General features: G+C 42.2%; 1 protein-coding gene across 9 annotated transcripts in view; it reads left to right on the top strand.

Annotated features, from left to right (window-relative positions):
- CPVL (carboxypeptidase vitellogenic like) overlaps nt 1-22,114 on the top strand; it is a 133,153-nt gene that overhangs the window by 58,209 nt on the left and 52,830 nt on the right. For all 9 annotated transcript variants that reach the window (XM_069586756.1, XM_069586755.1, XM_069586761.1 and 6 more), the window contains 3 exons: nt 488-554; nt 15,723-15,845; nt 16,560-16,691. In XM_069586756.1, coding sequence (XP_069442857.1) covers nt 488-554; nt 15,723-15,845; nt 16,560-16,691 — 322 coding nt within the window. The remainder of the gene's footprint in view (nt 1-487; nt 555-15,722; nt 15,846-16,559; nt 16,692-22,114) is intronic.

The raw sequence follows: 22,114 nt of genomic DNA on the forward strand, positions 1-22,114 counted from the left end.
TTAAAGCACTGAAATTCTAAGGGCCCCATTAGAATATAGAAGTGTTCAGTGTTCCCCACAGAGAGAGGTTGGTAAGCAACTGAGGTTCCCATTGCCTCCCCACAAACTGGGGTTAGTGGGACTATAATGTTTGTAGAGCAAACTCCGCAAATTGCTAAATGAGAGGTGAAAGCCTGGGGCACTTTGCTCAAGGGTCCCCTCAACAGGCAAGTGATTCAAGTTGGTAACCCAGGGATTTAGAAACCTTTCCAGAGTGTTGATGTTCACTTGTATGAACTTCTGAGTATCACAGAGCAAGCCTACAAGTATTTTTCTAACCATCCACAGAGTATGGAGTGTCATACACTCATGAGACTTTGAAAACGATACCTCCAGAAGCTTATAGCATAATGGTTTCTTAATTCAATGCGAAACCTCTTGTCTGAGGGTGAAACTGGGTAGCATAGTATGATTCCATGTAATTTTTATTGTTGCTTTTCTTTTTCAGTGCATTAATTCAGTTTTTCGAGTTGTTCTCTGACTATAGAGACAATGACTTTTATGTCACTGGGGAGGTAAGTTGAAATCATGTTTTCTTGTGTGCTTCCAACATCGTCAGGACTGGAATATATTATGATACCTGTGGTTTATCCATTCAGTGTGTACACACACATTAATATTAATTCAATCCATATAAAAAATTCTCAAATCATTCCCTACTATGTCTGAGGCTTTGGATAAGTATTAAAAATTCAGTGATGAATAAGATATTAATTCTGCCATAAATCTGAGAGTCTAATAATAAATACAACACAGAATGAAAAGTACAATTAGGAAAGTAGCTGTAAAGACAAGTAGCTTAAGGTGAGCAAAGAGCTACAAGGTGTGGTCCGCAGGAAAAGTCAGACAGAGGAGGCAAGAATTAAACTGGATTTTGAAGGATGAATATGGGTGTATTAGTCAAGGCTCTTCTGCTTACAAGTGACAAAAACCCTATTCAAAGTGGCTTAAGTAAAACAGGGGATTGACTTGTTGGCATCAGGCATGGCTGGATCTGGGTGCTCAAACTTTATCATCAGGATTTTGTATCACATTCTCTTGATCTAGTCGTTTGGCTTTGCCCATGTCTGGTTTCATCCTCAGGTAAGTTCTTTTCACCCGTGCCCTCGCCTCTCCAATCCACTCCAGAGCTCTAGAGATAGCCTACAGGCTAAACTTCTCCCTCGTCAGAATTCCACCACATTTCTAAATCCCGTTGTCCATTTGGAGCCCATGCCCATTCTAGGGGTCAGGGGGATGGAGTATACAGATTGACCAGAATGGTGCCTAAGGCCCACTGCAATGCCCTAGGAAGCAGCGAATCATCTTGAAGCCTTTACACCTGAGCCGCAAGCTTGAGAATGGGAGATGAGCGGTCTCCAGAGGAAGATCTGAGTGATGATACCAGAGGGAGGGCTGGAAGGATGCAAGCACAGACCACAGGTTTCCATTGTAAGGGTGTCAAAGTGGAAAGTGGTCTCAGCTTTTCCAAGGGAATGGCAAGTTAATGGAACTAGGATCTTCCCTCTCTTCACCTTCTTTCTCCTTTTTCTAAACTGTCTAGAAAGGATATCCTGACTATTTAGCTTGTTACACTTAAGTCTTTTTAAAAGACCGATACCTTTAGGATTTTTTAGGACCTCTACCAGTAATTCCCTGCTGTTTCTTCCCTTTTAACCCATTTCAGAAGCAGCATGGGAAGGAAGAAGGAAGCGACATCCCTGTCATTTTGGTAGCAACCTTGGAAAACACCCAGTCAGCAGAATGATCTGCTTAGAGTGTAATTCCTTGTCTTGTGAATAATGTGACAATGTTGTTAACCGTGATGTTGAACTTTTCAGCAAAGCTGCCAAATTTTCAACAAAAAACTTGACTTGTCTACTTCATGTCAGTCTGGTGGTTTCATGCATGTAATTTCTGAATGTGTGCAGGAAAGGACAGTTTTCTTTTTACATTCTCTGCTGCCAGGATGAATACTTTTAAAGAAACCTGTGCCTTCAAAGTGATGAAGGAAGATGGGAATGAGGGCAGGCAGGGGCTAGGGTGGAGATGCCCTTGCCAGGCAGCAGCATCTCTGTAAGAACCATGCAGGAGATGTTAGATCAGGGACACACCTTTTTCTAGAAGGAAGAGCACTCAGTAGTGCCTGATGGTTTATTATTTGCAGAACGTGGTGTTTCTCTTTAGTTTGTTCCATCTGGTCTTCTGTTAAGGCTAGGAGGAAGGATGGAGAAGTGGAAGGAATTCTGCATTAATAATTAGGAGACCTGAGGTTCATCACTGGCTTTGTCTCTCTCTGTATGATTCCAGACAATTTCTTTAACTTCTCTGGGCCTCTGCATTTCATCTTACTATCAGAAGGGTTGGTTTTTAAATTAGATCACTTCCAGGGATATTTTGCTTTACTGGATGTTTAACCATAGTTACCTTAGACATACCCTTAAAGCATCTGTATATAAATGCAGTTTTAACATAATACCAACGCCACCCTCCCTGTGTCCACCGCCAAAAAAAATGTTGTAATAGGGGAATCTTTTCTCTTGTGAACTCGTAATTTCTTCATACTTTTGGGAGAGGTTGAAAATAATGCTGCTAGATTTGTAGAACTGTTCTTGGAAAATAAATGCATAAACTCAGAAATGGTTTTCTGCTTCTCATTGCAAATGTGAAAGTGTTAGTTGCTCAGTCATGTCTCACTCTTTGCGACTCTTTGGACTGTAGCCCACCAGGCTCCTCTGTCCATGAAATTCTCCAGGCAAAAATACTGGAGTAGATATCCATTCCCTTCTCCAGGGGATCTTCCCAACCCAGGGATCAAACCTGGGTCTCCCACAGGTGGATTCTTTACCATCTGAGCCACCAGGGAAGCCTATTGCAAATAAATATCTTCCACTTTTGTGCGCTGTGAATGAGAGTAGCCTGTTGCTCTAAGCGACTTGAGCAGCTGTTCAGCGCCCTGAATTTGTTGTAAAGGAGTCTGGAAGTAATAACAGTACCTTCTGTATAGGGTTGGTTTGAGCATTTAATTAGATAATCCTCCTCAAATATTTAACAGAGTAACTGGCTATAGAGAGTACCCAACACATGATGACTATTACTACCATTCATGTTGAAAAGTTGGATTAATATATTATTGCTCCAAAGCATATGGCCTAATGCATGTAAGCAGGGGCTGAGATGTTTGAAGAGCTCTGCTCACTTGTTTTGGGGGTGTGGCATTGTCTCCCCTCTTATTTTGAAATCTGTAAAAGAAGTTGTTCACTTCATGAGAAGATGATGGTGGACCTTAGCCGCTTTGGATAGTAGCAAAATGTGTGTGGACCAACCGAGGGCCCTCGCCCCTGCCGTGTGGACCATGGCGAGGCCACAACAAAGTGTGGTGGGGACCCGCATTTGAAGCAGTGGAGAAGGAAGAATTGCTTTGTCTCCTTCCCTTCTCTCTGCTTCTGCCCGGAACACCAACTGGAATTAATTTTCTCTAAAGAGAGACAAATGTGTCTGTAAATCACCCTCCTCGAGGCATGAAAAAAATGTACTTCAAAAAGAGAAACAAGCTGCATTTAATTCACATAATTAACTTTCTTCATAAGTGTTATCCTTTCTGAGCCAGTAACTATTAGTGAGATTGCTCTTTTTCATGAGGTTCAGACACTCTTTAGAATCCGCTCAAATGTACGTGGGCCCAGCTAGAAATTAAAGTAAAACAGCCCTGGTGCGTGAAGGCAGGGAGGTGGCAGGAGTGAGGGGTCCGTCCACTGTGCTCTGTTCCCGTGGTTTTCAGTCCACTCATGGAAAAGATCCAGTGCGTAGGGGCGGTTGTGCTAATGGGTGAGATTTGAATGGGTGCTTGTGAATGGCATTTGAAAAACCTGATCATCTCTTTTTGATCAGCAGGAGGGGGGCTGCTTTCCCTAGAAGCAGTTTGCAACCAGGGTTTATTTGAGGCAAAACTTTGAAGCTATTTAAAAAGTAGCAAGCTTAATAGGATACTTTATCTTCATCCACATGAGCAAAATCCTGCTGGGTTCACAGAGTCTGATTTCTTCATTGAAATCATCATGGTCCAATGGGTTCAGAGGGACAGGATCCCAGGAGTCAAGACCTAGGTTTGCCTAATTTGTTTCATACAATACTAGGCACAGTGTTTAATGGATGTTATAGAGTGGCTTCAAGCAAGGCATTTGCCAGATAAAAATATCAATGACACTACTCTTTGGCTTTTTTTGGTCTCCCTTTCATGGTTCTTCTCTCCCTGTACAGTGCCCTAACTCCCACTCTCAGCCTTCCTTTCCTTGGCTGTATGTGTTTGGTCCTGGTTCTCCCATGCTTCTTCCGTCCCCATGATGATTATTCTGTTTCTCTCCCCAGTTCTAACTTGTTACCAACTCACTGTCCATTAGAGAAAATTAGATTAAGCATACTCCCAGCATGCTGCTGCTGCTGATTAGTCCCTTCAGTTGTGTCCGACTCTGTGTGATGCTATAGACTGCAATTCACCAGGCTCCTCTGTCCATGGGATTCTCGAGGCAAGAGTACTGAAGTGGATTGCCATGCCCTTCTCCAGGGGATCTTCCTGACCCAGGGATCGAACTCACGTCCCTCCTGCATTGTTGGCAGATTCTTTATCACAGAGCCACCAGGGAAGCATTTTCCCAATATACTTGTCTTTGAATAGAGGATAGAGCCTAAGCTGTAGAAGGATACTTGTAATAGGGGAATTTCAAGCACTGACACGCTTGTAAAGGGGCAGGCTGGGAGAACTATCCAAGTGATAGGTTTATACTTGTTTATGAAAGCCACACCTTTGTCTTAGCCACACCTTTGTCTCCTTGAATTTGGTAGGTAGAAAGGGACCTTCTGGAGAAGGAAATTGCAACCCATTCCAGTATTCTTGTGGGAAATTCCAAGAACAGAGGAGCCTGGCGGGCACACAGAAGAGTTGGACACAACTGAGTGACTAAACAACAAAGGGGACCTTCTAGAGTGTTTAGTCACTTTGTTTTATTTGTAGATCTTATTTGAGAATATTTATTGAGAGTGGATCATATGACAGGTATGATGCTGAGCACAGTTTCATGCATTTCCTTATTTAATACTCACAACTGCCTTATGAAGCTAGTGCTGTTATCATATACCCATTTTACAGCTGAGATAAATGAGGCTTGGAGAGGTTACAAGCTCATCCAGCCCAGAATTAGAACCTCAGCAGCTGGACTCCAGAACCCAAGGACTGTGGTCAAGGGACAAGCTAAGGGTTATAACCCCCTTCATAGAGATGCTTTCTGGAGCCTGGCTGCACTCTCCTCTCAAACTGCACTTCTCCGGAACCCACCTATTCCCTCAGAATAGATTTGCCTGTACAAGGGAATCAAACATCCTTTCTAAATTTTGTGCAGTCTCTAAGCGTTACTGCTGCTGCTGCTGCTGCTAAGTTGCCTTAGTTGTGTCCGACTCTCTGCGACCCCATAGATGGCAGCCCACCAGGTTCCTCTGTCCCTGGGATTCTCCAGGCAAGAACACTGGAGTGGGTTGCCATTTCCTTCTCCAATGCATGAAAGTGAAAAGTGAAAGTGAAGTCGCTCAGTCTCTCCGACTCTTAGCGACCCCGACTCTTAGCGACCCCATGGACTGCAGCCTACCAGGCTCCTCTGCCCCTGGGATTTTCCAGGCAAGAGTACTGGAGTGGGTTGCCATTGCCTTCTCCGCTAAGGGTTACTAACCTTATACACACAGTAAAGAAGTTCCCAGTTTCTTGGATTTCTGGTCAAGACTTCATTTTAATCATAAAGGCTTGGCTTTGATCATAAAGTTTTATGGGGTAAATGGAGGTTTCAAGTGATCTAAAGGCTTGAGGTCCTTGGAATGTAATTATTTCTCAAAGCATGGAACTTGCTGAATTTTATTAGATAACATTTGAGCTGCTTTAACTCTTGAGCTCATGACAGATGTCTATTTTCAGTTATGTTCTTCTGACTTGCCAATATTTTCTTTTAGAATTGAAAACGGATTTTGACTATTTAATGTGTTTAATATTAGAAAAGTCAAGGTTTAAGCCGCAACCTGAAGAATTGAATGGGGGCATATGGAAATGGTTGCAAATTGGGCCTCAGGCTTTTGGATAGCATATCTAAGTCAAATCAGCACATATTTACTGATTCTTTAGTTACATGGAAAAGAATATGAGTAAATGAGAAGTAATTATAAACTTTGTCTGAAGTGAGCTACCATGCTGGACCAAGCAGGATGGCGACACAAATAATACCTGATTGGAGGAGATGTGTTGGCTGAGGACCGGAAATACTAAATTAAATCTATTATGCACAGCTTTAGCCTTCTGAGTTCTATCTACAGTGAGCAAATGAAGGATTCAGTTTGTTGACTGTGGTCCAGTATGTTCATGCTCTTTATTTAAAAGTTGAATTAACTACAGTCTCTAAACAAAAGTGTTTACTCCTCTGATCAAATCACCTGGCTTCAAGCTGGGTTTGAATTTCTCTAAAATCAGCACCGAGGTCAGAGTTAGGGGGAGGTAAGGTGCATCTTTTTCACTAATTTTAGTCACTGATGGAATTATTTTTCAAAGAAGCATCATCTCAAAACGAATAGAAACATATCATTTGGAAGGCAGTAGATACTTTTTCATAAATTTATGTGACTAAAAGTTGGATACAGATCAAAGTGTTTTTCTTATGTCTAGCCCTGTAGATTCTGCATTTCTTTTTAAGCCCATAGTCAAGAGAAATAGCTATTTAGATAAAACCATATTAGAAGCCCCCCCCCTTTTTTTTAATCACTGCAGTGTGGTCTTGAAATTAGATGATGCATGGTCTAGCAATGTCTAGGAAGTTGTAGAGATTACCACAATCTATTGTATAGAAACCGAAGTGCTAGTTTACCCCATTCATTAATTTTCTGAACTAGCTGTGTTAAGGCTACCCCTCTTCTCTCTTCAGTAGAAAAATGGTGCTGAGTGAAGTAAGATTTTGTCCCAAGGCTAGATGAAGTCAAGGTTGTCCTAGCTTAATCCGGTCCTCTTGACTGCTGTGTCCTGTGTGACTCCATGCAGCTTAGGCTTTTCACCAATTTTTTTTTTTTTTTTTGGTGGCAAAATTCTCTTCAAGGCATGTCCCCCTCTTAAAGGCATGTTCACTTTGATCACCCTCATACTTGGGAGTAGCTCCACCACAATCTGTACTTGGGGACAGCTAGATGAAATGAAACTGGTGTGACTCTGTCCACAAGGAGAGCTCACCTGTTTTTCTCCTGAGCATGGAAGGGTTCTCACCAGCCCTGAAGTGAATTCTTTAGGTACGTTCATCCCACCTGGTGTGGCTGGGGACTTGGTGTCAGAGCAGGGAAAAGGGCGTTATGACCCTGACCATCCTCATTGTGTCATTGCTGAAGCTGACGACTGCCTTTTTCCACTTCCAAGCAGAGGTAAGGGGCTAGGGACAGTAAATAGTGACACTTGGTAACCAGATCTGAGAGCCATTACTCATTATCACTGATAAAGTTTCTGTAAGTTTTACCATAAAGGTATACTTAGAAGCAAGTCAGAGAATGAATATAACAGCGTCTACTTTAGTAAGAAATGTAGACGATGGAGAGTAGCTTACACCATAGTAACTGCTAACATATGTGAAGTTTCTGTCAGAGGACATTGTTTCCATTAAAGTATTATTCTCTGACATGGTTTTTTTTTTTCTTCTGGAGGAGCTGATTGAAACTTGATTTTTAGATATAATTTTTTTCCTTCCTTAAAAGTAAGCGGGTGGCAGGGCTGCAGTAAGTCTGCTGTGAATGTTGTTGAAACATGTAAGAAGGGAGAGATTCAGACGGAATACACAATTACAAGTTTCTCTAAGTCCAATTGCATTGTGCTTTTACACATCTGGATAATTAACCAAGCATTACATTCTCTCTAGACTATTTTTACGAGTACAGTATGCTCCTAACATGATTTCCATTAGGCTGTTCCAAATATCATTTAAGAACTCAGAAAGATTGCAGACCGAAGATTCAAAACCACTGTTCAGCTGTAATGTTGAGACCTTTTTCTCTTGTGGGAGAAATAAAAGATTGAGAGCTGAATTCGGAGAGCCTTCTGATGTCAGAGGAAAAGTCTAGGTTTGTTGCTTCTTCAAGCTCTGACAAATACAAGCACAAACAAACATACACTAATATCTCTGGCCCTTCTTGCCAGGGGTGAGCTCAAAATATGGTCTCTGTGGAGGAAAGAAACCATATCAGGACAGTGCTGGAAATCGCAACTTCTTTAAATATTGGAAAGGAGTAATTACTAGGGGCAGACTAAAGTCCTGACATGTTGATTGCTGATCGAGTTTGAATTATTATGATGGTTAAATATATTTATCTGACTGAGTTCCTCATTTGAAGGTCACGGCTGAATTCTAAAAGAGTACGTGTTTGGATAGTTTCTGGCCACACTTTTCCTCTTTCCTTTTATAATTGCTTTGATGCTGTTCCGAGCTTTTATGAGGCCAGGGTCTGATCCGAAAGTAGAAGGTTAGTGTTAACTCATAGATTTCAGGAACTTCCTTGGCCAGCTGCTGCCCATATTGGTGAAGCCCAGCCAGAGAACAGAGAAACCACAGGGCTGATAATTGTGGTTGTCGTTGCTTTATTTGTTGTTATGGGTAGAACTCAGAACAAAAGAGGCAAGAGTTCATAAAATTACAGGATCATAACTATAAGTCCTAAGGGGCCGTATAGTCCATTTCTGATCCATAAGACAACCACACCTAATTTCTCCCCACAGAGTCTGGGCTTCTATTTAAAATCATATCTGGAAAAGGGAAAACTGGGTAAAATCAAATTGGTTCAGTTTAATCGCTCAGTCGTGTCCGACTCTTTGCGACCCCATGGACTGCAGCACGCCAGGCCTCCCTGTCCATCACCAACTCCCGGAGTCCACTCAAACCCATGTCCATTGAGTCGGTGATGCCATCCAACCATCTCATCCTCTGTCGTCCCCTTCTCCTCCTGCCCTCAGTCTTTCCCAGCATCAGGGAATTTTCGCTTGATTTATTGTCTGGTTATCTTTTAAAGTGCTCGCAGTGGTCAGAGAATTGTTAAATCGAGAAATAAATGGTTCAGAAAGAATAAACAAATCTGATCTTGAAACATAAAGAAAGAAATGTGTCTCAGCAAGGAGAATGAAAATAATTGAAATTTCATTATAATGTTTCGCTGTTCGTTTTCCATAAAATAATCCTATAATTGTCTGCTGTTTTGACAGTCTGAGTCACTCAACCAGTGGAATGATTAATGAAAACAACAGGGAAGGATTTGTCACCCTGACACAGGGCAAGGAAGTGTGTGAGTCATTAAAAAGCAAAAACCAAGGCAAACATCGTCACTGCTAGGTTAGCAGATATGGACTGAACATTGAGGAGTCTGCTTTGGACGTGGTTATATTACTACCCATGTCTGCCTGCTAAGTTGCTTCAGTCGTGTCCGACTCTGCAACCCTATGGACTGTAGCCAGCGAGGCTCCTCGCTCCACAGGATTCTCCAGGCAAGAGTACTGGAGTGGGTTGTCATGCCCTTCTCCAGGCAATCCTCCCAACCCAGAGATCGAACCCGCATCTCTTTTGCCCCCTGCATTGGCAGGTGGGTTCTTTACTACTAGCAGCACCTGGGAAGCCACTTTTATGAACTACCTATATATATATACCTATATATATGTATACACACAGACATGTATAGTGACTGCAGACTGCATGTGTACTTATATATATACATATATATGTATACACACAGACACGTATAGTGACTGCAGAGTGCATGTGTGCTCATATATATACATACATATATGTATACACAGAGACACGTATAGTGACTGCAGAGTGCATGTGTGCTCGTATATATACATATGTGTATACATATATGTATATACACAGACACGTATAGTGACCACAGAGTGCATGTGTGCTCATATATATACACATATGTGTATACATATATGTATATACACAGACATGTATAGTGACCACAGAGTGCATGTGTGCTCATATATATACATATGTGTATGCATATATGTATACACACAGACACGTATAGTGACTGCAGAGTGCATGTGTGCTCATATATATACATATATAATATGTATACACACAGACATGTATACTGACTGCAGAGTGCATGTGTGCTCAGTTGTGTCTGATTCTTTTTTTTTTTATTTTAATAGGAGGCTAATTACTTTACAGTGTTGTGGTGGGTTTTGCCACACATCGACGTGAATCAGCCACAGATGCACATGTGTCCCTCCATCATGAACCCCCTCCCACCTCCCTCCCCACCCCATCCCTCTGGGTTGTCCCAGAGCACTGGCTTTGAGTGCTCTGCTTCATGCATCAAACTTGCACTGGTCATCTATTTTACATATGGTAATATACATGTTTCTATGTTATTCTCTCAAATCATCCCTCCTTCGCCTTCTCCCACATAGTCCAAAAAGTCTGTTCTTTATGTCTGTGTCTCTTTTGCTGTCTTGCATATAGGGTTGTTGTTACTGTCTTCCTAAATTCCATATATATATATGCGTTAATAAACTATATTGGTGTTTCTCTTTCTGACATACTTCACTCTGTATATTAGACTCCAGTTTCATCCACCTCATTAGAACTGACTCAAATGCATTCGTTTTTATAGCTGAGTAATATTCCACTGTGTATATGTACCACAGCTTTCTTATCCATGCGTCTCCTGATGGACATCTAGGTTGCTTCCATGTCCTGGCTATTGTAAACAGTGCTTCAATGAACACTGGGGTACACGTGTCTCTTTCAGTTCTGGTTTCCTCGGTGTGTATGCCCAGCAGTGGAATTGCTGGGTCATATAGCAGTTCTAGTTCCAGTTTTTTAAGGAATCACACAGCCTTCTCCAGAGTGGCTGTACTAGTTTGCATTCCCACCAACAGTGTAAGAGGGTTCCCTTTTCTCCACATCCTCTCCAGCATTTATTGTTTGTAGACTTTTTGATGACAGTCATTCTGACCAGTGTGAGATGGCACCTCATTTTGGTTTTGATTTGCATTTCTCTGATAATGAGTGAGTTTGAGCATCTTTTCATGCGTTTATTAGCCATCTGTATGTCTTCTTTGGAGAAATGTCTGTTTAATTCTTTGGCTCACTTTTTGATTGGGTCATTAATTTTTCTGGTTTTGAGCTGCATGGGCTGCTTGTATATTTTGGAGATTAATTCCTTGTCAGTTTCATTTGCTATTATTTTCTCCCATTCTGAAGGCTGCCTTCTCACCTTGCTTATAGTTACCTTCATTGTGAAAAAGCTTTTAAGTTTAATTAGGTCCCATTTGTTTATTTTTGTTTTTATTTCCATTACTCTGGCAGGGGGTCATAGAGGATCTTGCTGTGATTTATGTCAGAGTGTGTTCTTTCTTTGTTTTCCTGTAAGAGTTTTATAGTTTCTGGTCTTACATTTAGATCTTTAATCCATTTTGATTTTCTTTTTGTGTATGGTGTTAGAAAGTATTCTAGTTTCATTCTCTTACAGGTGGTTGACCAGTTTTCCAAGCACCACTTGTTAAAGGGATTGTCTTTTCTCCATTGTATATTTTTGCCTCCTTTGTTAAAGATAAGGTGTCCATAGGTGTGTGGATTTATCTCTGGGCTTTCTATTTTGTTCCATTGATCTATATTTCTGTCTTTGTGCCAGTACCATACTGTCTTGATGACTGTAGATATATGTTTGATTCTTTGCAACCCCCTGGACTGTAGCCTGCCAGGCGCCTCTGTCCATGGAATTTTCCAGGCAAGAATACTGGAGCAGGTTGCCATTTCCTACTGCAGGGGATCTTTTCAACCCAGGAATTGAACCTGCATCTCTTGGCAGAAATATATGTATTACCACTGAGCCACCCAGGAAGCCCAATAAAACAAAATAAAACTACCCATTTCACTTTCTTATTTTCTGTAAGTGATCCACTTGGCAAGTGTGCAGTGGCTAAATCCAAGAGTGGGTCGCAGTTTTGGGGACCAGAGATTCGCAGTCATTTCAGGACCGTTGATTGAAATGTGATTTGATGTGAGAAATGGGAAGAGTGGAGGCAGCGAAGCCCAGATAGAATTCTAAGTGGGCACATGACTGAAATGCACAGACCTTTGTTTTCATGATTTTAAGATACAGGAAGATAATGTTAACTTTACATTGGCTCACATTAGAGTAAGTGAAATAACCTGTTCATAGCAGATGCTCAGAAACTGAGAGGGTGTTCCTTCTTAATCTCCTGCCTGAATATATCTCAGAGACACATGATGATCGCAAGGGGGAAGGTGCCATAAAAATGTGACTGTTTTAGTCTTGATTTGTCATCACTACCTATAAAATACACACTCTTCTATCTCTGAAAAAGGCAAGTGAGGGGTTTTATTGCCAGGTCCTATAACAAGACAACTTGAGTGATAACATCACTGGAAGGTATACATTTTTAGCATTTGTACTAATTTCCAATAGAGAAAAAAAATGTTTAGAAATGTCAGATGAGTCATTCATCTATCAGATGTCTTTTTATGTACCTAGTATGTGCTGGGCAATGTACATGTGGTGGAAATGATAAGCCATGAAAATGGTAAACTTAGCCTTAATCACATTTGAGTCAAGTTTTCCATAATGTATTTTTCAAAGACACTGTGTTTTGTGATTTATTTATTTTTGTGTCTACTCAAGTATCTATCATTGATACCTTTGACAGAAAAGTTGCAGGATAAACCACCACTGAATGAAGAGTATATAATACATCTTTCCCAGTGAAATGAGTATTCAAAGATGTTTGCTTTTGGGGATCAAGTTACAGAAATATTACTTGATTCATTCACTGTCCCTAAAAAGAAAATAAAGCAAAATTATACAAGCCAAATTTCAGACGTGTAACCACATCTTGATAGCACCACATGGGGAAGTTACAGTGTACTCGTGAGTATGTGCCGTGCAAGTCGCTTTAGTCACGTCCGACTCTGAGACTCTTTGGACTGTAGCCCCCCAGGCTCTTCTGTCCTTGGGATTCTTTAGGCAAGAATATTGGAATGGGTTGCCGTGTCCTCCTCCAGGGGATCTTCCTATCCCAGGAATTGAACCCACATCTCTTACATCTCCTGCTCTGGCAGGTGGGTTCTTTACCACTAGTGCTACCTGGGAAGCCCACTCATGAGTGCAGTTTGATTCAACACTTTGCCTAAATATTATTACAAGAGGAGTTCATTAGTGAGGTGATTTTATATAAATTATGGAAATTACATTCTTCTTTCATAGTTTGGAGGTGGTTGAGGATTCAGAATAGGTCAGACCACATTTGGGGCTTCCCTGATAGGCCAGTGGTAAAGAATCTGCCTGCAATGCAGGAGACCTAGGTTCGATACTTGGGTTGGGAAGATCCCCTGGAGAAGGGAAAGGCTACCCACTCCAGTCTTCTCACCTAAAGAATTTTATGGACTGTATAGTTCATGGAATCTCAAAGAGTCAGACACGACTGAGCGACTTTCACTTTCACGTTTAAAATTGGGCTTCCCTGGTGGCTCAGCGGTAAAGAATTTGTATGCAATGGCAGGAGACACAGGAGACGTGGGTTTGATCCAGGGGTTGGGAAGATCCACTGGAGAAGGGATAGGCTACCTACTCCAATATTCTTGGGCTTTCCTTGTGGCTCAGCTGGTAAAGAATTGCCTGCAATGCAGGAGACCTGGGATCGATCCTGGGTTGGGAAGACCCCCTGGAGAAGGGAAAGGCTACCCACTCCAGTATTCTGGCCTGGAGAATTCCATGGACTACAGGGTCACAAAGAGTCAGACATGACTGAGCGACTTTCACTCACTCCTACACTCAGACAAGGTTTAATTCTGGCTCTACCACTTAGCTTCTTTGAGCCCCAGTGTCCTTACACTGACATGGGAATAACTCCAGCATATGATTGTGGCATGGAATAAGAATGAAAACTTTCCAGAATTCTCAGACTGTGAACTTTGGAGCCCTGGAAAGCCTTGGAAATACTGTGAAAGTTCTACAGGTCCATAGGTACCCACTTAATGCCTCTAGTCTATCTAAACCATGTGCATTGCTGATTCTCAAAGGCATGAAAGTTAATTCAAAATTCATTCATTCAGCAGCTGTTTCTTGAGCACTCACAAAAACACAGCACCAGGCACAGGGGAAACATTCATAAACAAAATAGACATATCTCTGTGTTCATGGATCTTCTGTTCTAGTGTGGGTAGAGGATAACAATACACAAGATAATAAAAGTCTGTTGGAGAATGATAAAGATTAAGACGAAAAAGGAGAGAAAGGGAGTCTAAAATATCAAAAAGCAGTGTTACAATTTTAGATAGGGCGGCCAGGGAGGGCAGCTCTGAGAAAGCCTCCCTTAAGGAAGTGAGGGAATAAGCAGATGGATATCGGGGAAAGAGCATCCCAGGGACAAGAACAACTAATGCAAGGGAAGGAATAGTGCAGATCACAGGTAAGACTTGGTCTGAGACGGGCTGGAGATGATGAGCAAGAGAACAGCAGAGGATAAGGTGAGGGAAGTGACCAAATCATGTCAGCCCTTATGCCTCAGAAAAAGGACTTGGCTTTTGCTTTGAGGGAGATGGGAAGTCATTAGCGGGTTTGAGCAGAGGAGTTGCTTGATCTTATTTGACAGACCACTGTCTTGAAATTAAACTGGAAGAGCAAAAACAGAGGCCCACTGAGGAGGCTATTGCAAGAATCTAGGCAAGAGATGATGGTGACCTGGGGCAAGGTAATAAAGTACGGATGTGGAAAGACACTGGATTCTGCATTTGTCTTGATAGAATAGGTAGAGTTGATGAGATTCACTGATGGACTTTTGTGAGGTCTGAGTGAAAGAGGACAAGAATAGCACCAAGTGTGTTGGCCTGAGCAGTTAGAAGAACAAAGTTAACATTAATGGAAAGGGAGGCTGCAGGGAGGGTTGGAGGGTTGGAGCTTCATTTTGAACATAGGAAGTTTAATACTAGACACACAAGTGGAGATGTCAGGAAGGCAGCTTTTTCATGGAAGGAATACAGAACTATTTTTAAATATCACAACCAATAATAGCTCTTTTCAGCATAATCTAAAAGAAGAATTATTATCATGTTCATGTCCACAAAATATTTCAAAATTTAAAAAGAGCCTTTTACTGTAAAAGGCCGAAAAGAGAGGTAAGTTCAAGTGACCATTCTAGTGGCCAATAAATATTTTTCCTTTTCCTCTTCCTTTAATACATATTGATTTCAAATTTTGGCATCATTATACAGATTTTGAAATCTTAACTTTGGCCTTTAGATTTTTTTTTTTTAAATAAAACTTGCAATGGAACTTTCTGGTAAGAGAAACCCTAAGGATGGCAGAATTGTGTTCACTGGTGTTCATGTTATTTTCTTTTGGAAAGAAATTAGAATGTTCACTTAGGGCATGTTCACTTAGTATTTATTGTGCTTCTAACCTGTAACTTGCACATCACTTGGTACTGTTTGGGATGACAAAAGAAAGAAGGGACTGAGCTCAGTGCTGTTGTGAAATTTGCAGTGTAAGGTTAAGAATAAAATACATGGTGCAAGTCTTGTGGAAATCCTGCTTGTTTGATTGTGATTTTAATTCACCTAAATGTGCCATTTTAGTAGCACCGATATGTGATGGTTTGTTTTAATGTCTGTCCTTCTCAGTCTTATGCTGGGAAGTATGTGCCAGCCATTGCCCACTACATCCACACACTCAACCCTGTGACGACCATGAAGATCAACCTGAAGGGAATTGCTCTCGGAGACGCGTATTCTGATCCCAAGTCGGTAGGTGGCTCTTCTTTTCTTTCCATTCTGTTCCTTAAGGAGATGTAATCCCCTTTAATCAGACAGCTGCTGCTGCTGCTAAGCTGCTTCAGTCATGTCCAACTCTGTGCGACCCCATAGACGGCAGCCCACCAGGCTTCCCCGTCCCAGGGATTCTCCAGGCAAGAACACTGGAGTGGGTTGCCATTTCCTTCTCCTTAGTCAGACAGAGGCTCCTCTCAACCCTAGAGACCTAACTTCATAAAGGGAAATACTGTTGCTCGAATGGCTTTCTAATAATTTAAATCTTCTAATTTTTACCAAATGTTCTATGGCATCAACTTACTGTGTCAGCCTAGGTTGGCTGTGCGTGCAAGTGTCAGTATGTGTGTGTGCCTGTGCTTGGTGTGTTTGTGTGTATTTTGTATATGTATGTGTTATATGGGTGTGTGTGTGTGTTGTGTGGTTATGTGGTATATGTGTGCATGTGTGTGTGATGTATTTGCATATGTTGTGTGGTAGGTGATGCCTGTGACGTATGTTTGTGTGTTTGTATTTTTATGTCTGTGTGGGTGTGGAGTGTTGTGTATGCATTGTGTGTGTTGCGTGTGGGTTGTGTGTGTGTTGTCCTGCTCCACTAATTAACAGGTTACAGAGTTACTTCTCAAGCAGACGGGCTCCCCTCACATCCCTTTCTCTCCCTGTTGTGTCTGTGTTTGCCTCTTTTCTCCTCAGATCATAGAGGGCTACCCATCATTCCTGTTCCAAATTGGCTTGTTGGATGAGCAGGAGAAAAAGTACTTCCAGAAGCAGTGCAATGACTGCGTGAAACTCATCCACCAGGAGAAGTGGCTTCAAGCCTTTGAAGTGAGTTCTGGGTCCCGCGCTGCCCTGGAGCAATAAGCACCATCTGAGAAGGTCTGGAAGCATCGAGGTGCCTGGCCTGGTGTTTTATTGTTAGAGAAGCTGTATCCGGGGTGCTGTCACAGGTCAGGAGGCGAGACGAGCGGGCTCATAAGGAAGAAAAGGCCCATCTGAGTTTCTTTGAATTTACTTTGGCAATATTTTAAACCTGAGATCACTTCGGGGTGTTTATATAACTGTGTCTTTCATTAACTGTTTTGGTTTCTGTACATGCTGTGTCGCCCTCGAGGCATCCCTACTATAGGGAAATCAAAAGAAAGGCAACCTGGAAAGTGGATGCATATGCGTCCACATGTGCTCTAAGCCCTTCAGAGGGGAATATCTGCACACGGGGCTCCAGCTGGGGAAGTGGCCACAGTTTAACAAATGTCACATGTGCCTGTGTGTCTGGAACAAAGAGTATAAACGGTGGTGTGGTCGTTTGCAACTTTTGCAAAGAGCTGTTGGCTTTGTAAATATCATCACATCACTCTCCTAAAATTGAATTTGAGGATCCAATAATATGATTATGTTCTTGAACCATTTTTTTTGGTTGTTTAAAGCCTAAGACTCTACTAAATATTAGGATATGCGGGGGGGGGCACTTTGTTTGTTTGCTGGCCTGTGCAAACAAAGACCATGTGTAAGCAGTCTTCCTTGGGGGTTATGCCACCTTTGCCATAGAGCCATGATGTTTGACCCAGGAAATGTGGTGTGACTGAATTTTGAGGCCTTTAATCTTGTTATTGAAGGCACAGCCTGTCACTGTTAACGTAACAGCATTGTTATTATTAAAGCTGAGGCCTGATATTAATAGACTTAAGGCGCTGCAGGTCAGCTGGTTCAGATCAAAACAGGAGACATACAAATTTATGGAGAAGAGTTGGGTAACAAAATGATGCTCCATTTTACAAATAGGGTGCCAGGGCACTACCTGAAAATCCCCAGGGAGTGATGCTGTGAATTCTGACAGCACAAGCTGTGTGAGTGCGGGAACTCAGGAAGTCCTGGGTCACCCTGCAGGACCCTGGTGGGCTCCCCTCTCTGTTCCAGGACCCTTGATATGGCTGCAATGTGCATACAGGATTTCTTATGCAATTGTGAATGCGATGGAAGAAGGATCTTATCGGAGACATGTTGGATCATCCTTCAACTTGCAATCACAGTATTTTTAAGACTGGTTTTAGGCTATTTAGGCAGGAAGGGTAAAAAGTACTAAACTTTCAGAATTTAGAATTAATATGAAATATAACATTAGATGAGGCCCAGCTGCACATGAGACATGCAATGTGTTTTGGAAGAAGTATACAGGGATTAAGCAATATCAAGAGCAAGAACATTTGATAGATTCAAAGGAATAAAGAGGGACTTCTCTGGCAGTCCTGGGGCTTCCCTGAGAGCTCAGTTAGTAAAGAATCCGCCTATAATGCAGGAGACCCTGGTTGGATTCCTGGGTCAGGAAGATCCACTGAAGAAGGGATAGGCTACCCACTCCAGTATTCTTGGGCTTCCCTTGTGGCTCAGCTGGTAAAGAATCTGCCTGCAATGGGGGGACCTGGGTTTGATCCCTGGGTTTGGAAGATTCCCTGGAGAAGGGAAAGGCTACCCACTCCAGTATTCTGGCCTGGAGAATTCCATGGATTCTATGGTCCATAGGGTCGCAAAGAGTCGGACATGACTGAGCGACTTTCACTTTCCCTGGCAGCTCAGTGGTTAAGATTTTGCTTTGCAATGCAGGGGGTGGGTGTGAGATCCTCGGTGGGGGAGCTAAGATCCCACATGCCTCAGGGCCAAAATACCAAAACATGAAACAGAAGCAATATTGTAACAAATTCAATAAAGACTTGAAAAATGGTCCACATATTTTTTTTTAAAGGTGGGGGGGGTGGGTGGGTAAATAAAGCAGATAGATGTCTGTGGTGTATGCTCCAGCAGCCTAAGCACCCACAGAATTAGTGAAACTGCTGAGAAGTTCAGGTGTTTCGTATATTCCGAGACAATGAGAAAATGGCATACGAGTCTCTCCCAAACCAAATTCACCAGAAAAAAGAGAACCACCCCCCTGCGCTCCCCCCAAAAATCCTGAAGGTATGCAGTGTTTCTGTGGATCACTGGTCCAAAATCTTGAGTAATAAATGAAAACACTTTTGCTTTTTCAAGGGAAATAAAGTGGTACTTAGGTAAGTCAGCAAGTACTGGGAAATGTGTTTCAACTTATGTAATCAGTTTAGTTCAGTTCAGACACTCAGTCGTGTCAGACTCTTTGTGACCCCATGGACTGCAGCATGCCAGGCTTACGTGTCGGTCATCAACTCCCGGAGCTTACTCAGAGTCACGTCCATCGAGTTGGTAATGCCATCTAACCATCTCATCCTCTGTCGTCCCCTTCTCCTCCTGTCTTCAATCTTTCCCAGCATCAGGGTCTTTTCAAATGAGTCAGTTCTTTGCATTAGGTGGCCAAAGGATTGGAGTTTCAGCTTCAGCCTCAGTCCTTCCAATGAATATTCAGGACTGATTTCCTTTAGGATAGACTGGTTGAATCTCCTTACAATCCAAGGGACTCTCAAGAGTCTTCTCCAACACCACAGTTGAAAAGCACTCAGCTTTCCTTATAGTCCAACTCTCACATCCATACATGACTACTGAAAAAACCATAGCTTTTTTGACTAGATGGACCTTTCTTTGCAAAGTAATGTCTCTGCTTCTTAATATGCTGTCTAGGTTGGTCATAATTTTTCTTCTAAGGAGCAAGCATCTTTTAATTTCATGGCTGCAATCACCATCTGCAGTGATTTTGGAGCCCCCCAAAATAAAGTCTGCCACTGTTCCCACTGTTTCCCCATCTACTTGCCATGAAGTAATGGGACTGGATGCCATGATCTTAGTTTTCTGAATGTTGAGTTTTAAGCCAACTTTTTCACTCTCCTCTTTCATCAAAAGGCTCTTTAGTTATTCTTTGCTTTCTGCCATAAGTGTGGTGTCATCTGCATATCTCAGGTTATTGATATTTCTCCCGGCATTCTTGATTTCAGCTTGTACTTCATCCAGTCCAGCATTTCTCATGATGTACCCTGCATATAAGTTAAGTAAGCAGGGTGACAATATACAGCCTTGATGTACTCCTTTCCTGATTTGGAACCAGTCTGTTGTTCCATGTCCAATTCTAACTGTTGCTTCTTGACCTGCATACAGATTTCTCAGGAGACAGGTCAGGTGGTCTGGTATTCCCATCTCTTGAAAAATTTTCCACAGTTTGTTGTGATCCACAGTCAAAGGCTTTGGCATAGTCAATAAAGCAGAAGTAGATGTTTTTCTGGAACTCTTGCTTTTACGGTGATACAATGGATGTTTGCAGTATCTCTGGTTCCTCTGCCTTTTCTAAAACCAGCTTGAACATCTGAAAGTTCATGGCTCATGTACTGTTGAAGCTTGGCTTGAAGAATTTTGAGCATTACTTTGCTAGTGTGTGAGATGAGTGCAATTGAGTGGTAGTTTGAGTATTATTTGGCATTGCCTTTTTTGGGAACTGGAATGAAAACTGACTTTTTCCAGTCCTGTGGCCACTGCTGAGTTTTCCAAATTTGCTGGCATATTGAGTGCAGCACTTTCACAGCATCATCTTTCAGGATTTGAAATAGCTCAACTGGAATTCCATCACCTCCACTAGCTTTGTTCGTAATGGTGCTTCCTAAGGCCAGCTTGACTTCACATTCCAGGTTGTCTGGCTCTAGGTGAGTAATCACACCATCATGATTATCTGGGTCATGAAGATCTTTTTTGTATAGTTCTGTGTATTCTTGCCACCTCTTCTTAATATCTTCTGCTTCTGTTAGGTCCATACCATTTATGTCCTTTATCGAGCCCATCTTTGCATGAAATGTTCCCTTGGTATCTCTAATTTTCTTGAAGAGATCTCTAGTCTTTCCCATTCTATTGTTTTCCTCTATTTCTTTGCATTGATCGCCGAGGAAGGCTTTCTTATCTTTCCTTGCTATTCTTTGGAACTTTGCATTCAAATGGGTGTATCTTTCCTTTCTCCTTTGCCTTTTGATTTTCTTCTTTTCACAGCTATTTGTAAGGCCTCCTCAGAAAACCATTCTGCCTTTTTGCATTTCTTTTTCTTGGGGATGGTCTTGATCCCTGTCTCCTCTACAGTGTCACAAACCTCCATCCATAGTTCTTCAGCCACTCTATCAGACCTAATCCCTTGAATCTATTTCTCACTTCCACTCTATAGTCATAAGGGATTTTATTTAGGTCATACCTGAATGGTCTAGTGGTTTTCCCTACTTTCTTCAATTTCAGTCTGAATTTGGCAATAAGGAGTTCATAATCTGAGCCACAGTCAGCTCCTGGTCTTGTTTTTGCTGACTGTACAGAGCTTCTCTCTTTCCTTCTCCATCATTACTTTGCCAACAAAGGTCTGTTTAGTCAAACCTATGGTTTTTCCAGTAGTCATGTATAGATGTGAGAGTTGGACTGTAAAGAAAGCTGAGCACTGAAGAATTGATGCTTTTGAACTGTGGTGTTGGAGAAGACTCTTGAGAGTCCCTTGGACTGCAAGGAGATCCAACCAGTCCATCCTAAAGGAGATCAGTCCTGAATATTCATTGGAAGGACTGATGCTGAAGCCGAAACTCCAATACTTTGGCCACCTGATGCAAAGAACTGACTCATTTGAAAAGACCCTGATGCTGGGAAAGATTGAAGGTGGGAGGCGAAGCAGATGACTGAAGACGGGTGGCATCAACGGATGTGAGATTGAGTAAACTCTGGGAGTTGGTAATGGATAGAGAGGCCTGGCGTGCTGCAGTGCATGGGGTCATAAAGAGTCAGACTGAGCGACTGAGCTACTGAACTCACTCACTCACTCCCTCAGTTTTAGTCTCTGAATAGTTCCCTTGTTCTCTTTACCTTAGTTGCTCATTCCCTTTTCCACCTGCAAAAAAATGCTGGCAATCACTCCACAATCTCAGATGCAACAGATTCAAACTCTTCCCCCACCTGCTACCTCTGGTCCTCCCAGCTCATTTCTCCAAACATACCAATGTGAACTGTCGCCCTACAACTGCACTCTCTTTCGACCCCTGGTTCCTACTGCTCCTTCACGGCCCCCTACTCCTGCAAGTCTTAACCCAATGTAAACCCACGCTCAGTCCTGCATATTCTCAACCTGTGCCCCCTTTGCCCGTCCTCCAACTCCTTTGGCCAAACCACAGTCCTGGCTAAATGCCCCTCTCCACCACTTCATGCCTGCCATCGTGCAGCTCAGCATGACCTGAGAAAAACACACCATATGCCAATTGTTCTCACTCCTGGTTGATGACTGGGTTTTCAATGCCAGCAGTCCAAAGCTTACTTCCACCAGTTTTAAGCACCTGGAGGTA

The sequence above is a fragment of the Ovis canadensis genome, chromosome 4 (assembly GCF_042477335.2).
Source record: "Ovis canadensis isolate MfBH-ARS-UI-01 breed Bighorn chromosome 4, ARS-UI_OviCan_v2, whole genome shotgun sequence".
Taxonomy (NCBI): domain Eukaryota; kingdom Metazoa; phylum Chordata; class Mammalia; order Artiodactyla; family Bovidae; genus Ovis; species Ovis canadensis.